The sequence below is a fragment of the Orcinus orca genome, chromosome X (assembly GCF_937001465.1).
Source record: "Orcinus orca chromosome X, mOrcOrc1.1, whole genome shotgun sequence".
In the NCBI taxonomy this organism is placed as follows: Eukaryota; Metazoa; Chordata; class Mammalia; order Artiodactyla; family Delphinidae; genus Orcinus; species Orcinus orca.
The window spans coordinates 18,917,881-18,938,661 of NC_064580.1; the positions used below are offsets into that span (position 1 = coordinate 18,917,881).

At 49.6% G+C, this 20,781-nt stretch overlaps 1 protein-coding gene across 3 annotated transcripts in view; it reads left to right on the top strand.

Moving 5' to 3' along the window:
• Nucleotides 1–20,781, top strand: part of SMS (spermine synthase) — a 65,299-nt gene that overhangs the window by 11,704 nt on the left and 32,814 nt on the right. The window contains exons 1-2 of one of the 3 annotated variants that reach the window (XM_033411443.2): nt 778–1,586; nt 1,691–1,875. The exons of 1 other annotated variant lie outside the window; for it this stretch is intronic. In XM_033411443.2, the coding sequence (XP_033267334.1) occupies nt 1,857–1,875 (19 nt within the window). In that variant the 5' untranslated portion in view covers nt 778–1,586; nt 1,691–1,856. Of the gene's footprint in view, nt 1–777; nt 1,587–1,690; nt 1,876–4,142; nt 4,438–20,781 lie in introns of those variants that run through there. One more of the 3 variants, XM_004283072.4, reaches the window with a different exon arrangement.

Here is a 20,781-nt window from a genome sequence, read left to right on the forward strand (position 1 = left end):
CAGATACTTTAAGGTCTTGGCCATGTGATCTGCTCCCTGCCATGTCAGATTACACCCCGTGAAGTTTACTGTCTTAAAAGTGATAGAGTTCTTTACACCTTGACAAATAACTGTCTCGCCCAGCCGTGGCTGGAAGAAGCTCTGGATACAGATCAGGGGCAGAGGGTGCTCAGGAGCGGCGCCCAGTCTACCCCGCGGAGGCGGTCGCCGTTAACTCCAGCAGGCCCTCCCGCAGGGAAGCGCGCAAGGCGGGCAGAGGCACTGAGTCCTGCAGCACGCACAGGTCCTCACAGCGCGGGAAGAAGTCGGCCGCGGTGTCGCTGCGCAGCTTCACCGAGTGATCATGGCCCGAGCGCGGCTTCGGGGACGCTGGCTGTGGACACGATGCCCACACCCACCTGGGGTCCCCGGCTGGCCTCCCGGCCCCTTGGGTGCTCACCGCCCGGGGGCTGCAGCCCCGCAGCGTGCGCAGGACCCGCGTCGCAGCCAGATGACGCAGGGCCACGAGCCCCAGCTAGGCCAGGCCCTCCATGCCGCGCTCCCGCGCCGTCTCCCACGGCGAATCGCCGGCCCTTGGCGCCAGCCTCATCGACCTCCGCGTGCGGGGCTGCGGTTCAAACCTGCAGGCCTCCCGGGTTTTTATATATTTATTTTAACAATCCAATGCCTGAGCTGCACCTGAGTCCGGGCCCAGGTAGCAGCAATAGCTTTTAAAGCTCCCTAGGTGATTCCAGTCTGCAGCCAAAGTTGAGAATCGTTGTATCAAAGATTCCAGGCCCCTCTTGGTTATACGCTCTTTTTAATCAGAAATTTAAACCGTGTTTAACTAGCTAGGCCAGGCCCACATTCATCTGAGAAATGGTGGGGGAGTGATCCAGATATCTGTCAGACATTGTAACCCTAACAAACAGCTAAGGCCAGTTCTTTTTTTTTTTTTTTTTAAGAGAGGAAGTGATTTCACCACAGCTGCACACAGGGGGCAGGGAGGCAGAATGTCTCCTAGGGTCCCAAGTGAACTGGTGAAAAAGCAAAAAACAAAACAGTAGAACAAACGGCTACTGGGTAGCGCTCGCCCCTGCCTCCCCCCCACCTCTCTTCACAAGAGAGGTTTGGACTGCAGCCCCATAGAATGGCCTGTGCATTCTTTCAGCTGGGGAAGTTTCCAGATAGCACCCCAACTTCCCTGCCATGGCCACTGTCTTCTCCTTTTTAACAGAAATCTCTTCTGTTTTCCATTCTCTTCTTACCAGGAGGTAGTTATTGTTGCTAACTGTGCAGGACAGTGTGGCTCTTTATCTGAGGTTTTTGTTTGTTTTTTGCGATATGCAGGCCTCTCACTGTTGTGGCCTCTCCCGTTGCAGAGCACAGGCTCCGGAAGCGCAGGCTCAGCGGCCATGGCTCACGGCCCCAGCCGCTCTGCAGCATGTGGGATCTTCCCGGACCGGGGCACGAACCCGTGTCCCCTGCATCGGCAGGCGGACTCTCAACCACTGTGCCACCAGGGAAGCCCCTCTCTGAGTTTTTAAAAACTGTTGCAGACGTGCAAGTTGGCCTGACTGCCAATAAGCAGATGGGTCCATGTGAATGTGAGTTTTGGATAAGTGTAATATCTAACATCAAGTAGGATTTTGCTAAGAGGTCACTTTTCCGCTCTAAGTATTGACTTCAGCTTATTTTCACCACCCTCCAGCCACTCCCCCCGTCCTCAGGAGCACCTGCAATGGAACAGCCGTATGCCACGGGGACCCGCGGGGCATCACAGCGAGAGGGGGTCACGAAGGACCACACGTAGCAGTGGGGCCTGTGTCTGGTGATTTGGGGAGCGTTTAAGGAAGCCGGGTGTCGCTCTGGATTGGATGTTGTCAGGAAGCGGGAGTGAGTCCTGATCAGGCGTCTTATAGTCTTCTTGCCCAAGAAGCGGGGAAGACCAGACAAAGCCTGGGATTGGTGAAGAAGCAGCAGTCTCTTCTAGGAGCCAGGACCCAGGGACGTTGGGGTGACTTTGGTGGTTTGGACAAGTTCCCGCTTTGTCCGTGTTTTGACATGATTATGGAGTGGTCTTGTTTTTGTTCCGTCCTATCCTGGTCACAGAGTAGCCTTGTCTGATGTCAGGGTTGTGGGGAATTGTTTATGTTCAACAGGAGGGCACCTGGCCAGCTCCTGCTGGATGCCAGGTACTGCTTTTCTCTGTCTCAGGCCTCCTTTGGGCCAAGAGCAGACGAGGGCAGGTAAGAGGACATTAATCCATGATATCTACATTTTCACCATTGCCAAGATTTTGTTGATGAGGAAATGCAGGCTGGCGTTGGGTAAGTCTCTTCTGCTTTTTTGTTGCAGGATAAGTTACTGAATTCTCTGATGTGATAACAGTTGCAGAGGATACACTGGTCAACTGTAACACAAGCAATTCCCACAAACAAAGTGATTATTTGTCTTCTAAGAGGCCTTGAAGCCAGGGGCCTAGATTATAAAACCCAGGCAAGGAGAACACGTTCCAGAATCCAAATAGGTACTCACAGCCCAGTTGGAGGTATTTACAAAGGCCTCAAGCCCTTGATTCCTGTCCATGTCCTACCTGTAACAGTCTCACCAGGATTGTGTCATTGATAGGTAATACAGGCACTGTGAACATGCTTAAAATTACCCAACAATGCTGGCTCCATTTCAAGGCCCATTTATCTCTGATGCTGTGCTAACATTATGAAGCGTTAGAGTTTTGTTGTGGCTTTCTGATTAGTTAATGGCAGAGTATCTCAGGGACTTTTATCTCTGTCTATTTTGCACCTGCAGAAGCAAGGCGGGGCACTATCGCTGGCCACTGCCACCTGCCCTGGAGGACACAAGCTGTTGAGCAGGACCGGCTACATAATTTGCAGGCCCAGTACAAAATGGAAACACGGGGCCCCTTGTTCAAAAATCATTCACAATTTCAAGACAGCGAGAGCAGAAAGTTAAAGCAAGTGCAGGGCTGTTCTGAGCCTGAGGAGGCCTGTGGAGCCTTGCTGCCCCTGCAGTGTGGCAGACAAGGACAACTGGGTTCCCGGGGACCTGACTCCGGAGGAATGACCAGAACTGGAGAGCATCCCAGGAAGCAAGCAAGAGCTGCAGTCTGAAGAATAGAGACTGAAGGCTGAGATAGCAGAAGAGCTATGGAAATTGAGGACCCTGGGATCCACAGAAGAAAGGAAAACATGCAGGGCAACAAACAGGTGGCCTGGGCTGGAGAAAATTAATGTGGGGGCTGAAAGGGGGCCCCGGTTCTTAACAGGATGGTCTATTAAAGGACACTTGTGAAGACACTGCCCAGTTCCTGTGGAAAGGTGAAGGCCTCAGCAAAACAGCCACTAGGGACTGTTTGCAGGAGAGATTAAGCTTCATATCTAGGTTCCTCCTGCGCTTGTGGAGGTACAAGAGTTCACTGATCTAGACTTTGTCCAGCCATTACAGCAATTCCTGAGGAGCCTGGGAGCGCCTAGAGAGGCACAGAGGACTGATGGGATGATGGAGGCATTTGCCCAGTGATACTGTCAGTGTCATAAAGAGGGCTTTAGTGGCCAGACACTGATGTTCTCTCCTTTGTCGCATCTTGTTGATCACTAGCTACAACCCCGAAGTCAAAGACAAGCTCACAGCGAAAAGGTTCACTGCCACGAATGTAGACATCAGTGGTGGACGAGCAACTCTAGAAGCTGTAATTTCTCAAGTCAACATTAACAACGTTTTCCTCTCACTTCTTCCCCATTCCCATTTTTCGCAAAAACGTAGGCAACTAAGTTGAATACCCAAGAGCTTTCTGTTCTGTGCGGAAACGCAGAGCCGGCCCTGGCTATAGATAATGTAAATGACAATTCTAATAGATTAAATTGTAGCATTTGAAGAGTTAAGGAAAAGGCGGCAGTACTTTTAGACTCCAGGGTGGTTCCCAGCATTTTATTTTCTTGGCTTGGCCAGGAAATCAGAGGGGCCTGGGCTCGGGGGGCCGGTCTGGGGGAAGCGCAGGGGGTGGGCCCCCCGGAAGTCGTGCTGCGTGGTTTAAACCTAAGGTGACCTAACGGATGGCGGGAGCGCCCGCCAGATCCTCGGCGCGGGGCGCGGCCATTGGTGACGCACGCCGGGGAGCACGGCGCCCACGTTTCCACAGTTGCCTTAGCGCGGCCTCACACGCTGCGCTCGGAGTTCGGGGCTGCGGGCGTCCTCGCTTCCTCCCTCCCGGAGGCGGGCCCGACCCCGCCCCCGCTCCCCGGGTGGCTCCCCGCGGTCCCTCCTACCTCCTACCCTCAGCCTCCCCGGCGCGGCGCACTCCCCGCCGGCCGCAGCCTGACACGCCGCGCGGCCCCCCAGTCTCCCCGGCCGCCTCCCCCAGGCATGGCCCAGGGCCTCGCCTCACTATGGCAGCAGCACGGCACAGCACCCTTGACTTCATGCTCGGCACCAAAGGTGAGGGCGCGCGCCCGCCACCTGCCCCGTCGCTCCCGCCGCCGGGCGGGTTGGGGCCGGCGGGGCCGGGCGGGGCGCGCGCCGCGGGCCAAACAATGCGGACGGTCGCGCGGCCCCAGCCCCGGCGCTGTCGTCTCCCGGGCTGTCGCTTGCACCGGCGCCCGCGTGGAGGCCGCGCTCTTGCTCCCGCCGCGCTCTGTCCCGGCGGCAGCGCGGGGCCCGGGGGGGGCCGCGCTGGCTCCCTCTTCGACCCCGACCGGGCCGCCCTCCGGGGCCCGGGTCGCCCACCCGCGCCCTTCGCGGGCTCGGCCGCCCCCGCCGGGGGTCCCCTCGCGCCCTGGGCGCGGGAGGAAGAGTCCGGGTGGGGCGGGGGGCGTGCGAGGGGCCCGCCCGCGGGACCTTTCCCCGTTCCCCGAGGCGGGTAAATTCCCCCGGGGGTGGGGGCTCCCCTCGTGTGAGCCGGGCCTGGGGCAGGACCGCGCCGCGCTCGCAGAATTCTCAGGCGACCGCGTAGGAGAGATTCCCCCGGAAAGGGACTGGGCACGGGAAAAGGAAACGATGATTATATTATTACTGGGTGGGGGGTGAAGTCCCAGCGCGGGAACTATAAGTCTCCGAATCGGGGAGGCTCGGAAGACTGCGAGCCGGCCAGAACAGGGGGCTGGGAAAGTCCGGACTGACTGCGGAAATTGTGGAGAGGAAGGGTATTTTGCATCCTTTTTTCCTGGGTGCGTCTAAGGAGGGGGAGGGGGAGGGGTAGGACTGCTGGTCTTTTTTCTGGTGGATTTTTTTTTTTTTGCCGGGCCCAGCGGCATGCGGGATCTTAGTTTCCCGACCAGGGATCGAACCCGTGCCCCCTGCATTGGGAGTGCGGAGTCTTAACCCCTGGACCGCCAGGGAAGTCCCTCTGGTGGCTTTTAAACCTGTGAGTGCCGCAGACTTGAATCTGCGCTTCCGGTTTGTCCCACTTGGAGCGTCTCACCCAGGTCTTGCTTTTTCACCGTCTTCCTCCAATTGGCTGGAGCCACCTTTTCTGTTACCATTGAAAACATTACTTTTACACTTTCTTTCTCCCCTGCCCCTTTTTTAAACTTCTGAGTACTCACTTTGCATGTTCTTCCCCAGTTTAAAGGATTTCCGAAGGCATAAGATGAGGGGGAAAAAAAAGACCTTAGGGATTTGGACAAGACCTAGTTTTCTGTCCTGTGTTGATTGGCTCTGCTTGTGACTTTGGCTTTATTTCTCAACCTGTCTGAGCTGCTTCTTCCCTGTGGTAAAAAGGGGGAAGGATAGGGCGCACTTCGTTGGGCACCCCCATCCCCCAGGGCTTTTAATGTTAATGGAGTTGCTGGAAAACGTTACAGGGTTGTGAAGTAATATCAGCGTATTTGGGTGGTGGGGAAGTGACTAGGAGAAAAAGCATTTCTTAGTTCCCTCCTTTCTTAGGTGAGGCTGGAGGGAAGGGAGGCGGCTGGGGAGAATCAGGAGATGAAATGGTGATTGGAGCTGTAAAAGGTTTTCTTGAGTAATTAGCCTGCCAGTTTCACTGGGAGGGTGAGGCTTGAGGAAGAAATAGGGGTTCAAAGCCACTAAGCTGCTGAGTTGAGTTTCTGGTGGCAGTCTTGTGTGAGCGCTCACCTGTACTTATTAAGTGTGAGTTTTCCAGGCTCTAAGCAGGGTAACGATGAGGCCGGAAGATTCCTGCCCTTCCCTCAGCCTGAGTGTCCTTGCCTGAAGCCTTAAACAGCTTGCAGCTAAATTCAGGTGTTGTCTGTTGAAATGGGTGCTCCCAATGGACTTCTGTGTTCTATTGTAGAAGTGGGGAAAACCTTCCCTTAATTGTATGAAGAAAAAATGAGAGAACTTGAACATTTTGGGCAGGCACCGTCTAGAGAGGGAGAGAGAACCATGGACGTGCAGTTTTGGAAGGGAGCGGGAGAAGCTGGCGGGTTCGAAGTTGCCGAGGTGTGGAAGTGGCATCCAAATAATTTAGTCGTGTGAAGAGAAAGTAAAAAATAGAGAATTCCCAGTCACTCTTTTTTTTTGTCTGCGTTGGGTTTTCGTTGCTGCGCGCAGGCTTTCTCTAGTTGCGGTGAGCGGGCTTCTCATTGCGGTGGCTTCTCTTGTTGCGGAGCACGGGCTCTAGGCGCGCGGGCTTCAGTAGTTGTGGCGCACGGTGGCATGTGGGATCCTCCCGGACCAGGGATCGAACGCATGTCCCCTGCATTGGCAGGCGGATCCTTTTTTTTCTTTTTAAATAAATTTATTTATTTTATTTTTGGCTGTGTTGGGTCTTCATTGCTGCGAGCAGGCTTTCTCTCGTTGCGGTGCGCGGGCTTCTCATTGCGGTGGCTTCTCGTGTTGCGGAGCACGGGCTCTAGGCGTGCAGGCTTCAGATGTGGGTCACAGGCTCTAGAGCGCAGGCTCAGCAGTTGTAGCGCACCGGCTCTGTTGCTCTGCAGCATGTGGGATCTTCCCGGACCAGGGCTCGAACCCGTGTCCCCTGAATTGGTAGGCGGATTCTTAACCACTGCACCACCAGGGAAGCCTTTTTTTTTTTTTTTTTGGCGGTACGCGGGCCTCTCACTGTTGAGGCCTCTCCCGTTGCGGAGCACAGGCTCCGGACGCGCAGGCTCACCGGCCATGGCTCACGGGCCCAGCCGCTCCGCGGCATGTGGGATCTTCCCGGACCGGGGCACAAACCCGTGTCCCCTGCATCGGCAGGCGTACTCTCAACCACTGCGCCACCAGGGAAGCCCATTGGCAGGCGGATTCTTAACCACTGCGCCACCAGGGATGTCCCCCAGCCAGTTACTCTTAATTCCCAGATTGTTTGATCTTCAAGATGAGAAAGTTTTTTGTTTTCAAAGATGAGAAAGTTTTGATGACAAGGTGAATATTCTAGAAAGAGATCATGTATGTATGCATCTGTGTTAGATCTTGAGTCCCTACAAAACTGTTTTGGGAGTAAGAGGACCCTGATTCTTATTGTATTCCCCCCATCACTTGATTTTGGGGGGAGGCATGTCGCCCTTGCTGTCTGTAGGTATCCACCCTTGTAGAATAAGGGGATCGGCTAAACTAGGATCTGTTTTCGGTTTTCATTAAGGGGCACTTGATGAGAAGTCTACCACCTGTGAGGTCTTCAAAAACATTTACTTTAATTGATAATAATGAGTCAAAAGGCATTAATCTTGGCGTGTGAGTATTGGATGTGACTCAAGGGTGAGTCAAATGCCTGTGGAGCCTGGAATCATGTTCTTTTTCTCATTTGTCAGTAATCCTTCCTCATGCCCCAGTTCCACGATGTGATTTTAATGGAATTAAACTTGAACCACTTAGTTATGTTATGTTACGATTCTGTATAACTTGGTTACCAGTGCAAGCCAGCTAGTACCCAGCAGCCACTGGGCCACTGAGGGCAATTATAGGTTGGGCCTGGCGGTGCCTGTTTAGTTCTGGCTGATGAGGTAACTCAGGAAATTTTAACTTCTGCTGAAAAAAAATCTCACCTTTGATCCTCTCGTAAGTGAAGTATTGGACTGTGAAGACTCTTGAGCCCAGAAAACATTTTGTGACTTCTTAGCCTGAGGCTAACAAGAATAAACATGTCCCACACTAGTATAGCTTAAGCATCTTTGGGCAGGTGGAGGACACGTGGTTTGTTTATGCTAGGCAGCCAGCAAGTGTTCTGCGTAGACCGAGTGAGGTACGCACGACCTCTGCCCGCCCTGGAAGGGTAGGGTTGCAGTCTTCCTTTCCATGTCCATTTCTTCCCCGGGCTGGGAGTGTCTTTGAAGGGTGACCTCCAGGGTTTTTATCCTGGACACAGTTCTGATACATCATAGATGTTTGAGAAGTACTGGTTAAATGGACCTGACTGATGTTATGGTAAAGGTGGAAAGCTAGTTCAAGTCCACTAGGGGAAAACGAGGCACACATTTACTGTTAGAATTAAGAGGATGGGTCCTGAGTGAGGAAATGTGACTGATGCTGTTGTGTCTGTCCTTTGGATCACTATAGTTTATGTAGGGAAACAAAGTGACTTATGTCATTCAAATTAACAAATTAGTTTTATAACAGAAATTTATTTAGTAAATTAAGGACACGGGAGTTCCCTGGTGGCCTAGTGGTTAGGATTCTGGGCTTTCACTGCCATGGCCCAGGTTCAGTCCCTGGTCGGGGAACTGAGATCCCACAAGTGCGCAGCGCGGCCAAAAAAAAAAAAAAAAAAAACAAACCCAAAACAAAACAACAACAAGAAAAACCATAAGCCTGCTTGGGAATTATGGGCTTAGCCGAAAAATGTTGAGGGTAGGGATTCTTAAGTTGTGTGCCTTTGGCCCTCATTGGGGAAGCCTGTGGAGCGCTTCTCAGAATAAGAATTTTAAATGCATAAAATAATCCATCTATTTAAAATAACATTCTCAAAATAAAACCCCTAATATGTGACATAGTAAATAGTAATATGTGCTTCTTTCATAACACAAAATACAGTCTAGCTGCAGGCCTCATAATTTCCAAATTTCCATAATTTCGGAGTAGAGCCAAGGAAATCCGTATTTCAGCTGTCATTTGATCAGAAAAAGCTGTGCTTCTGTTGTGACAGTGGCCAGATAGCTGATAATGTGTGGTTTTACAAGCATAATTGAAAAAAATGCTAAGTTTCAATTAGTGAAAATAAGGATGTATGCTTTTTGCCATCCATGTTCACAGAGCCCCTGAATTGTGTCCCCTGGCCCTTGGGAGTCCATAGACCCCAGGTTCAGGGCCCCCAGGAGCTGGAGAGAGAACTGAGACTGTCATTTCTCTATATTGTTCCTTTTGGGAGGAGGTTTCCACTCAGGCCAAAGCTGTAAGCAAATGTCCCCGCTTCTTCAAAACATCTTTTTGAAAACAAAAAAGCCAGTGTTTACTAATTGCCTCCTGGGCTAGGCATTGCCCTAAGTGCATAACACATTATTTTATGTAATTTTCTCAACAGCCATATGGTGGGTTTTATCCCCATTTTAAAGATGAGTAAATAGGCCCATTGAAGTTTTTCTCCTTTTAAGTGGGCTACCTGTGATTCAAAACCCTGTATATTTGATTCCAAGTCCTTTGTTAATTTCCACAACCAGGAAGCCTCTAAGTTAAGGCAATGGCTGCGTGTTCCCCCCCTCCCCCCCAATTTATCACTATATGGAGACTTTTTTTGTCTCTTCACCTTGGGAGGTGCTACCAGCATCTAGTAGGCCAGGGGTGATTTTAAACATCCTACAGTGCACAGCATTGACAAGCCAACATATCTGTGGTGCTGGAGTAGAGAATCCCCGGTGTAAATTCTAACCAGGTTGTTGCAGTGATCTGGATGACAAATCATCAGCAAAATTTCCCTGGTTCTTTTTGCAAGTGTCCGTGGTGCAGGGAAGGAGGATGGGCCTTACCTTCCCCTGAGGTTTGCACTGGGGTCAGTTAGCACTTCCTACCGAGCAAAGCCTGTGGCTTCAGGTGACCCCCCCACCCCCCATTTCCTGAACCATCTTGGACCCTCTCCACCAAGCTCCCGCTCTTCCATGTATTTATTGAGCTCCTTTCTGGCGGAAGCAGATCATCTTCATGTACTTACTTACTTAATTAATTTAACATCTTTATTGGAGTATAATTGCTTTACAATGGTGTGTTAGTTTCTGCTGTATAACAAAGTGAATCAGCTGTATGTATACATATATTCCCATATCCCCTCCCTCTTCTGTCTCCCTCCCACTGTCTTCATGTATTTTAAATTTATTTAATTTATTTATTTTGGCTGTGTTAGGTCTTCGTTGCTGCACGCAGGCCCTTTCCAGCCGTGGCGAGCAGGGGCCACTCTTCGTTGAGGTGCGCAGGCCTCTCATTGAGGTGGCCTATTTTGCTGTGGAGCATGGGCTCCAGGCATGCCGGCTTCAGTAGTTGTGGCTTGTGGGCTCAGTAGTTGTGGCTTGTGGGCTCCAGAGCGCAGGCTCAGTAGTTGTGGCGCACAGGCCCAGCTGCTCCACGGGATGTGGGATCTTCCTGGACCAGGGTTTGAACCCGTGTCCCCTGCATTGGCAGGCAGATTCCCAACCACTGAGCCACCAGGGAAGCCCATCTTCATGTATTTTAAATAGCTATAACTATAAGCATAAAACCTAAACCAGTTTTGATTGCATCTAGCTTTTTGGTTCTTTTGTTCAAGAGTAGAAAAAGCTTTCTCCCTACCCCCTCAGCATTATCATTGTCCCATCACACTTTATCCACCACTGTGATAGAGAACATCCACACCCGCTTTAACGATGAAACCTTGGGCGGCTGATGAATGGGAAAATGCATGCGTGGGCCCCACTCTAGACTGACGTGAATCACAGTCTTTGACGGGAGGGTAGTACCTGGAATTTACATTTTTAACCAGCTTTCCTCCTAGCAATTCTGATGCTGATTATATGAGAACCACTATAATAGGATCCTCATTAAAAACAAAACCCCGTGTATCAGAAACCTTCGAGGCACCCATCCACGTCAGTAAGTCCTATGGATTCTACCTGCTACCCTCTCAGATTCTTTGCTCACCCTTTTCCTGGCTACAGTCCTTGGCCACAGTCTCCCTACTTGTCTCCCTCCCTTGTTTGGGAAGGGCTCAGTCAACAGGAACGCAACAGATCCCTGTCCCCTTTCCCATTTAAAAGCCCTCCTGTGAGTCCTCATTACTCTACAGATGAAGTTGAAACTCCTTATCAGCACTTCCAAGGTACATGAAGGTCCATTTCTACCCGATTCTCCATCCTCACCCAACACACACTTGAGTCTCACACTCCTTGTGCTTCCAGGTAGAACCTGGACTCAGAATTTTCTAACAGCTCTGGGGAAGGTATATTTTTGTGTGACATAGGTATTCTCTCATACCTTCATTGTCTTTGAAAATGTTTTCTGGACTGCTTGGGGGGAGGTTCCTTGTTAGAGTCTGACTACATTTGGCATGCTCCTTTGCTTTGTTGGGATTTAAAAAAAAAACCTCCCCTTTCCCCAACTTTGCAAGATTCTTAATTGCACTGATCATGCTGTATTTGACCCCAGGCTGAATAATTGCACACTGCTGGGAATTCATTTTGTGAGCTTGCCATTAAAAAATTGTGTAAACCTTAATGGTTTTTTAGAGTATAGTTCCGCAGTTATACCTATGTCTTTAAACCTGTAGAGGTGGTATAGGGTAAAGTTAGTTTGTGCTTTGTATCAAAAAGCCTCATCTATTTCCTACTTGATAGTTCTCTATTGTTTTAAATGCTTTGGAGGGGATAACAGCTGTTTAAGAAATTGATTCCATAATCCAGGCATTTAGGAACAATCACCCCAGCTAACAAGTGAGGTATTTTTTCAAGTAACCTGAAGCTTTGCAGGTGATGTTTCTTAAAAAGAGTGTTTTCCAATTTAATAAGCAACTGGTGGATGATTTGTGGGTTTTTTGTCTGTTTTGTTTTTGTGGGGCAAAGCTAGTTTTGTCTTGCAGTGGAGGAGTTACCAATTTGGAATCTTTGTATCCTCCTTTTTTTTTTTTTTTTTTTTTTTGCGGTACGCGGGCCTCTCACTGTTGTGGCCTCTCCCGTTGCGGAGCACAGGCTCCGGATGCGCAGGCTCAGCGGCCATGGCTCACGGGCCTAGCCGCCCTGCGGTACGTGGGATCCTCCCGGACCGGGGCACGAACCCGTGTCCCCTGCATCGGCAGGCAGACTCTCAACCACTGTGCCACCAGGGAAGCCCCTCTTCTTTTTTTCTTTTTTAGGCCTCCCTGCCCGGTATGTGGGATCTTAGTTCCCCCACCAGGGAATCAAACCTGTGCCCCCTGCAGTGGAAGCGCTGAGTCTTAACCACTGGACCAACAGGGAAGTCCTGGATTCTTTGAATCCTCTTAATTGTATAATGAAATTGGCCGTATTTGAATCAGCATTCACAGACCTTCCCTACCTTCTTGGGAGGTAGACTGAAGTGCTGTGGTCTCTCATAGCTTTGAAAAGTTAGAGCTTTTGGTGTTGGATTTGGGACCCTGGGTAAGATTTGGAATTACGGGCTTTATAATTTGAATTGAGACCACCGTGGTTATACTAACCCTTGGCACGTAAGGATTAGCTCGAAAGTTACTGGATTGTGGTTGGGCCTCTGTTTAAAAACGTGTTCAAGAAAGCTATTATTGAGTTTAGTTTTTGGAGTCACGCATGCTCTGCGCGTTTTAATCCACCATTTCACTGCAGTTGTAACCTTAGCCTGCTGGTGTGTGCTGCGGCTCCAACCACCATTTCATGGTAGTTTAAATACAGGCTCAGTTCTTTTGAAAAGTCAGGAAACCTCCTCAGTTGAATTCTGCCAGCCAAGTATGTAAACCATTGCACAAATGCTCTTTTAAACCCTTACGACTGGGCATTTTTCCAGACCCCAGGAAAAAGGCAACTCTGGAGCCCAAAGTTGTGGTGGGCCTGCAGTTCGTTAAACTGATGATGTCACCTGTGTTCTGGAGTGAGCTCCTGAGCTAGTGGCCGCACTTGTGATCAAAGGCATTCATGGGCTAAGCGGCAAAGTCAAAAGGAACTGGTAAGAGCCAGGAGCGTGTTCTGGGTTCCTGAGCTGACTTGACCCTCTGGGTAGTTTCTCATGTACCTTAATTTCGCCCTTTGCGTGAAGGCACCAGTGATACCAATATCCCACACACTGTGTTGTTGGGTGGGATGTCCAATAAAATGTTTGGAAGAGTGTCAAATGATACATAAAACACTTAACACTAATTGCAGTACTTAGCGCTGAGTACTTTGAAATTGTGCCAGTGGGTAAAGATGATCTGTTATAAAGAGGTGTGAATTTCACTTACTGAAAGATAAGGAAAGTTCTGCTGGCAAAAGAAGAGGCAGAAAATAAAGGGTTGGCATGTGATTTGAAGGTTGGTCTACTTTACTTGACCTCTCTAAGTTACTAAAGCAGAATTTTATGAAGACGTTTTGATTTTTAAGATAACACTTCCATGGGTTTGTGTGGCATGACTGTTTTCTCTGGAATGGAAATTTCTCCTGTGAGAATCCTGAGCAATTTCTAGGATACTGTTACATTTAGCACCAAATTGTCTCTTCTGAAGGACTGCAGATCACAGTGGTCAAGCAAGACCGATAGGATAATGGGCATTCTGAATTTCTAGAAAATATTAGAAGATTTCTCAAACTGGGTTCAACATGGGGTCCTTTCTCTTTTTTTTATTGAGGTGTTACTGACACATAACATTGTATTAGCTGCAGGTTACAACTAATTACAACATCGTAATTTGATACTTGTATATGTTGTGAAATGATCACAATAAGTCTAGTTAACATCTGTCACCATACATAGGTTGAAAATTATTTTTTCCTGTGATGAGAACTTTTAACACCTACTCTTAGTAACTTTCACATATGCAGTACGGTATTAACTATAGTCACCCATGCTGTACATTACATCCTATGACTTACTTATGGGACCCTTTTTCTTAGAACCGGTGCCATGGATCACACTTGGGGAAACAGTAGTGGTGTAGGTTTTATAAATGGTTTAACACTGAATTTTTGAACTGTTTAATGTTGCAGCTAAGTGGCCCAGTTGGTCTGGGGTTGTGAGGAAGGGGATCATGGGCCTGTCAGTCCAAGTGTTCCTAAGTGGGGTTTGTCTAGGTTGGAGAGAAAAAGAGCTTACTATCACTTTATTCCCTTTGGAATATGATAGGTCTTAAAAAAAACATTTTGTGAATGTTTTTTGTTTGTTAAGAGTTCCCATGCATATTTTTTTCTTTTAATGAAGGATATGGCTTTGCTTGAAGAAACTCCAGAAGCTGTTCAAATAATGGTTTATGCATTTGTCTTTTTACATATTTTTGTTTAAGTTATGTGCTCATTTTAGACTACCTGCAGGGTGTAGGGAAATAGAAAGGGGGAAACCCAGATCTCTCACCTTATCACAAGTAGATAACCTGTTGATGTTTTGGTGTCTGGGACAAATGGCTTATTGTCCCGTATTTAACTAAGCAGGGGGCAACACAGTGTCATGATTAAAAGCACTGGATCTTTGGAGCCCGGCTGCTTGAGTTTGGATCCTAGCTCTTAGCTCTACCACTTACAAGCCTTAAATGTGTAACCTTGGGCACATCTTGACCTCTAGGCCTTATTGAGACATCCTTGCCTCCTTACTGATAGCATTCAGTCTATTACCATTAAGTAGGATGCTGGTTGTACATTTTTTTTTCACATATTTATTTATTTATTTATTTTGGGCTGTGTTGGGTCTTTGTTGCTGTGCGCAGGCTTTCTCTAGTTGCAGAGAGCGGGGGCTACTCTTTGTTGCGGTGCGCAGGATTCTCATTGCGGTGGCTTTCCCTGTTGCGGAGCACAGGCTCTAGGTGAACGTGCTTCAGTAGTTGTGGCTTGCGGGCTCTAGAGCGCAGGCTCAGTAGTTGTGGCCGTGGGCTCAGTAGTTGTGGCTCGCAGGCTCTAGAGCGCAGGCTCAGTAGTTGTGGCGCACGGGCTTGGTTGCTCTGAGGCATGTGGGATCTTCCCGGACCAGGGCTCGAACCTGTGTCCCCTGCACTGGCAGGCGGATTCTTAACCACTGCGCCACCAGGGAAGTGCCTAGTGTACAGTTGTGAGCTTTGACCAATGCATACTGTCCTGTGAATACACCACTGTGAAGATGAGAATATCTGAGAGGATTTTTAAAGCAGATACTTGAATGATTTCAAACTGTATTTGGAGTCCATTTTCCTTATCTTCCTCTTTTAGGTTTAGGGGTCTGTCGAGAAGACCAGAAAGCTGGTAAACTGTACAAACCCAAGCCTGGCTCATAGGTTCTCTGACATGAGAGTCTGGGGTTTTGGGGAAAGGATACCTGCATTTATGTTTCGCCTTGCAGGGAGCTGCAAACGGATCTGCCAACAGCTTCGGGCCATCTTCCCACTGAGAGAGTGCAGATCTCTGAGAGGGGGAGGTGGGAGGGGGGGTGGGGCGTCTGACCTTGATGGTAAATGGGAAGTGTGCATGGAGGAGGCACATCAGGGGGCTCTGGAAATTCCAGGGTCTGGGGAGTGGGAGGTGGGATGGAAGGAGGCTGGGTTTTGGGCCTCACTACTTGGGCATGGTGCAACCACGGGAATAATTAACCACCTGTTGGAGCTTAAATTGCCCGAGCTTTGTGGGAGAGAGAGACCTTGGGAGAGAGAGACCTAGGAGACAGTAAAATTCGGGGGGGGGGTGGTCCTTGATGGTGAAGTGTGGCATTTCCAGCGCATATAAAGATACGTTTAGCAAGAATAGAAATTCATCTTCTAATTTTATAAGCCAGGTGCTGCTTAAATGTGAGAGCAGAGAGGAATGCAGCCACCTAATTTTGCAGAGGGGGGGGGACTAGTGTGGCTCTGGCCCACAGCTGGTGCAGGGTGATGACCCTGCAGCGGCAGAGACTTGGCATTGTGTAGCTTAAAGCCCTCATAATTTATGTCCAGAGTTTTCTTAGTTGAAGTGTTTGAAGTTGGAAAAGACTTAAAGGCACAAGTCACGGTCATGGGGTGGAGAGTCCAAGAGTTTTTCTGGAAGTGTGAGAATTGCTTATTTCCTGAGGGCAGCCTCTCTAATGGAATTCACTTAGTTAAGGAGGTTACAGTATTTTAGCCTCTTGAAGCTGGAGAAGAGGGAATCTAACTGAAGCAGGGCACCTGGTGTCATAGGTTTTTATTGGGGAGGACTCTCTTTTCTACTTGGGCTAGTAATGTTGGGGGGTGCAGCTAATCTACTTATGTCCACAGGGTTGCCCACCTTATGGATAATGATTAAATGGCAGTGCCTGACTGTGAGGGATGGAGGGCTCGAACATTGGTGCTGGCTTCCTTATAGGAACCCTGTGAAGTGGTGCCTCCATTTGATGTTTGATGAAATGAGGTCTGTGAGGCCAGTGAGTTTGAGTGGTGCAGAGAGGCTGTGGTGGGGGACTTGTGGGAGAAGCTTCAGGGGACCGTTAAGGGGGATCTTAAGTGGCAGGGGTATTAACCATTGGTGGGAAGGAGTGGGGAAGTCTGGATTTTATTCCAGACTTGAGATTGGGACAGTGTGGTGAGCATTTGGGTGAGAGGCAGGTTGTAGCTGGATGTACAGATTTGGGATTCGGCCGTCTGGAGCTGATGGCCAGGGTCAGAGGAATGAGGTTCATTCTCCAAGAGAGGCCTATGAATGGATCCCTGGGACAAAATGAGGCAGGGAGATGAAACCTTGTCTTCCCTTGTCTTCTTTTTTTTTTGTTTTTGTTTTTTGTTTTTTTTTTTTGCGGGCCTCTCACTGTTGTGGCTCAGTGGCCATGGCTCACGGGCCCAGCCGCTGCGCAGCATGTGGGATCTTCCCGGACCGGGGCACGAACCCGCGTCCCCTGCATCGGCAGGCGGACTCTCAACCACTGCGCCACCAGGGAAGCCCCCTTGTCTTCTTTTGATAGCGGTATATTTGGACTAGACCTCCAGCAGACCTCCAAGTGGATTCTTCTTAAGTTATTGTTGAATAAACACACACAAAGTGGGCAGTGGTCTGGAAACGAGGACACTGAGTTGCCCATTGGACAAAGGACACATTTGCCCTGGGACAGGTCTCTGTGTTTCTGAGCACTTTGGAAGGCTCTGAGTGCTTTACTAGTTGCACATCATTCTTGCCTGGGCAGAGTTTTCTAAGAACTTGTGCCAAGCAACATTTTATTAGCCTAGTTTGGATTACCATGTCTACTTGAAAGCAGTGTACTTATATCTCTTTTAGCATTGAATCTATTTTCATATTTTCTGATTCATAGGCACTTATGACGTTGCTGTTTTGTGTTCCCAAATTTGGGTGCGCTTTGACCCCAGGCTCCTGCTCGCTTACGTGTAGAGCATCTAGTAGTTCTCAAGGGATTGCATTACCCACCTCCCTTCTGCCCCTGGGAAATTGGGGTGTGGGGTCTTTTTTTTTAACAAAGGGGGGCTCTTCTTGTATTTAGTGGGTATGGCTAGGATTATCAAAAGTCCTGTGAGGGACAGGAAAGTCACTTACACTGTATTTTCAGCCCAAGTTGAGGAACCCTGATAGAGCAAGCACATTTTGTTTGGTCATGTTACGTGCTCCTTACTAGACAGGCATAAAGGTTGAAATTGGATAATTGATTGCAGAGCATTTTCTGGGGGCCCGTCACGGGTTACCTGTGGCTATAGCTAGCAGGGAGTTCGGACTTTCTTCAGGCCTCCTGTTGTGTTGAATATTTTCTGTAACCTTCTGGTGACTGTAGTGTAGTTAGCTTGGAGTTAGTGGGGGTTTATTTTTCTTTTTTTATCTAGTGGTTTAGATCAGTGGTTCTCACACGTGGCTGCACATTGAATTTCCCAGGGAGCTTTAAAAAAGTGTTGCCTGGGTTCCACCCCCAGATTTTTCTTTAATTGGTCTAGGATGTGGCATCAGAAGTTTTGTAACTCCGCAGGTGGTTATAATGCACAGCTAGGATTGAAATCCACTGGTCTAGGTGTTCCAGAAGCTCTGCAGAGATACAGGAATAAGGATGATTAATTTAGCTAGATGAAATTTTCATTTAGCCACAAAACATTTATTGAGCACTTGAGATCAAGATGACCAAGGAAGCTACCTTGTTAAGGCTAGTGGATCTCATTTCTTTGGTTTCCAGTTTTCATCTTAAAACCTTGGTTCTGGAAAAGAGATGCTAGGTAGTTGTTTCAGCTCCAGCTCTGCTTTCTGGAGTCCTCTCCAAGGGCTGGGAGCAGCTTGGGTGACAGGGGAGCCCCCAGGTCAGGAGGAAGGTGAATATGAAGTGAGGTGAACAGTGGGCAAAACGGCATGGTCCCCATGTCCCTGGCCACAGGGACTGGGCGGTGGCAACAGCCAGAAGGATCATTCAGACCCGGGCTATTTCTACTGAGCTGCGGGGGTAAGCCCACAGTATAGAAATAAGGGAACACTAAACTGGATCTCTTTTGTAATCTGTTTTCCTTCAGTTTGAAACCTGGCTGGAGGGCCTCCATTAGCCCACTCAGTGCCTTTATGCTAATTGTGCCAGTTAGGAAAAGGGGATGGTTGCCACGCTGGGCTTGGCCAGCAGTCAAGGGCTTTGCGTGTATCAGACAAAGACACCCCCTTTTCCTGCCCAGGGGACAGAGTTTGCTCCAGCTCAGCCCCAGGGCCCTCAGTCGGTGCACAGCCTGGCCAGTGATCCGCAGGATGACCCTGCCTGCACAGCCCTCTTCACCAGCATGGGGAGTTGGTGTCCTGTTTTGTGATGTGCCAGCTGAACACGGTCTTGAGGCCGTTTACCAGGAGTGATGATTTGTTTTATACACTTTCAAAACAGAAAACATCTGTTCTGGCCAGGGAGGGATTGAATAATTGCATAGTGGCTTTCCTAGTCACAATTCAAGTACTGCTGGGCGCACTTGTCTCCACCGCCCCGCAGCTCAGTCACTTCCACGGTGGCCCGACCCCACCAGGCTTCGTTGACAAACACAAATGGAACGAGGTCAGTTCTTTGTATCAAGTTTGAAATTGAAATTTTTTTCAGGGGCTGAATTCAGTCTTAAAACCACAGTTCTGGGGGATATAATTCAGGCCTCCCCGTTTTAATTTCCTGAAACCAGTTCCAGAATAGCAAAGCCAGCTAGATTAGTCTTTGCCAAATGAGTTTCCCAAAGGCACAGTTTTGCTGGGAACGAGGGAGACTCGAATGAGACTGGAGGCCACTGCTCATGCTGGGCGGTGCTTGTGCTCGGGTGGGGCCGTGGTGTGGCCGCTGCTCCAGTGGTCCCTTCCCGATGCGGGGCTTTTTCCTGAAGGGGCCTCAGTTCATTTTGGCCGGGCACAGGTCGTGGCTCTTCCACCCTGCCCAGGTCCCCGTGACCTGCTGGGCGCTCACTGCCTTCTGAAAGGAGGAGCCCCCCTCCTTTGTGGGTGAACCGCTGTTGGTATTTTTATGGGGGTTTGCAGTCCCTTCGCTCTGCTCACTTCTCTCACACTTGCTGGTACCCCACCAGGTCTGTGGGCCAGGGCTGCTTGTCTCTACCTACTCCTGGTGTGCTGTTTGGGGATGCAGTCTGTCATTTAGTTTTGTTCTAAATGTTGTCTGTGAGGTTTGGTTGTGCTAGCCTAATTGCTCTGTGTTTGGAGATTGAGAAGATTAAAAAAATCACTCCTTCACTGCCATTTTTGCTACTCCATTTGCTTTTGTTTGTTAAGCAGAGTTAAAATAGGACTTTTGGTGGGTATATTAGTTGGCCAGGGCTGTTGTAACAAAGTACTACAAACTGGGTGACTTAAAACTACAGAAACGCGTTCTCTTCCAGTTTTGGAGGCTAGAGTCTGAAAACAGAGTATCATCAGGGCCACACTCACTCCCTCTAAGGGCTCTAGGGGAGAGTCCTTGCTTGCCTCTTCCAGCTTCTGGTGGCTCCACGTGTTCTTGGCTTGTAGCCATTATCACACCAGTCTTTGTCTTCCTCCCCTCCCCCTCCCCCTCCCCCTTCCCCTCCCCCTCCCCTTCCCCTCCCCCCCTCCCCTCCCCTCCCCTCCCCCTCCCCCCTCCCCTCCCCTCCCCTCCCCCTCCGCTCCCCCTCCCCTTCCCTCCCCCTCCCCTCCACCTCCCCTCCACCTCCCCTCCACCTCCCCTCCCCCTCCCCTCCCCTTCCCTCCCCTCCCCTTCCCTCCCCTCCCCTTCCCTCCCCTCCCCTTCCCTCCCCTCCCCTCCCCTCTCCCCTCCCCTCCCCCTCCTCCTCCTCCCTGGGTCTTCCAGGCTTCAGTCTCTAATAAGGACTTAACTGGAATTAGGACCCACCTGGAGGCTCCAGGATGATCCATCGCTAGATCCTTAAATTAACTACATCTGCAAAAACCCTTTTCCAAATCAGGTCGCACTCCCAAGTTCTGGGGATTAGGGTGTGGACATATCTTTTGGGGGTCACTATTCCACCCACGACAGTTGGAGTGGATGAAATCATCTGCTATGTAAGTGGCAATTTACATTTTTTAAAATGTCTGCATAGGCCAGAATAAGACACATGTGCTGCCCAGTTTGGCCTCTGAACCCAGTTTGTGGCCTTCGTTCTTATTGTGCACTGGAAGGTGTTGGGAGCATAGTTCCAAATGTCATTGGAGATAGACTCTTGCGTAGATTGTGGAAATCCTTCCAGTCTGTTTTGGCACTCCTTAGTTTCTGGAAGGAATTCTAGTGTAATTTTCTTGTGAAACCACACTGTGGTCAGCTGTGGATCTTGTTTTTTTTTTCTTTTGCCCTCGGTTCAGGTCACAGGGATGCTTTGTTTTGACGCTTTGCAGCCCCTGC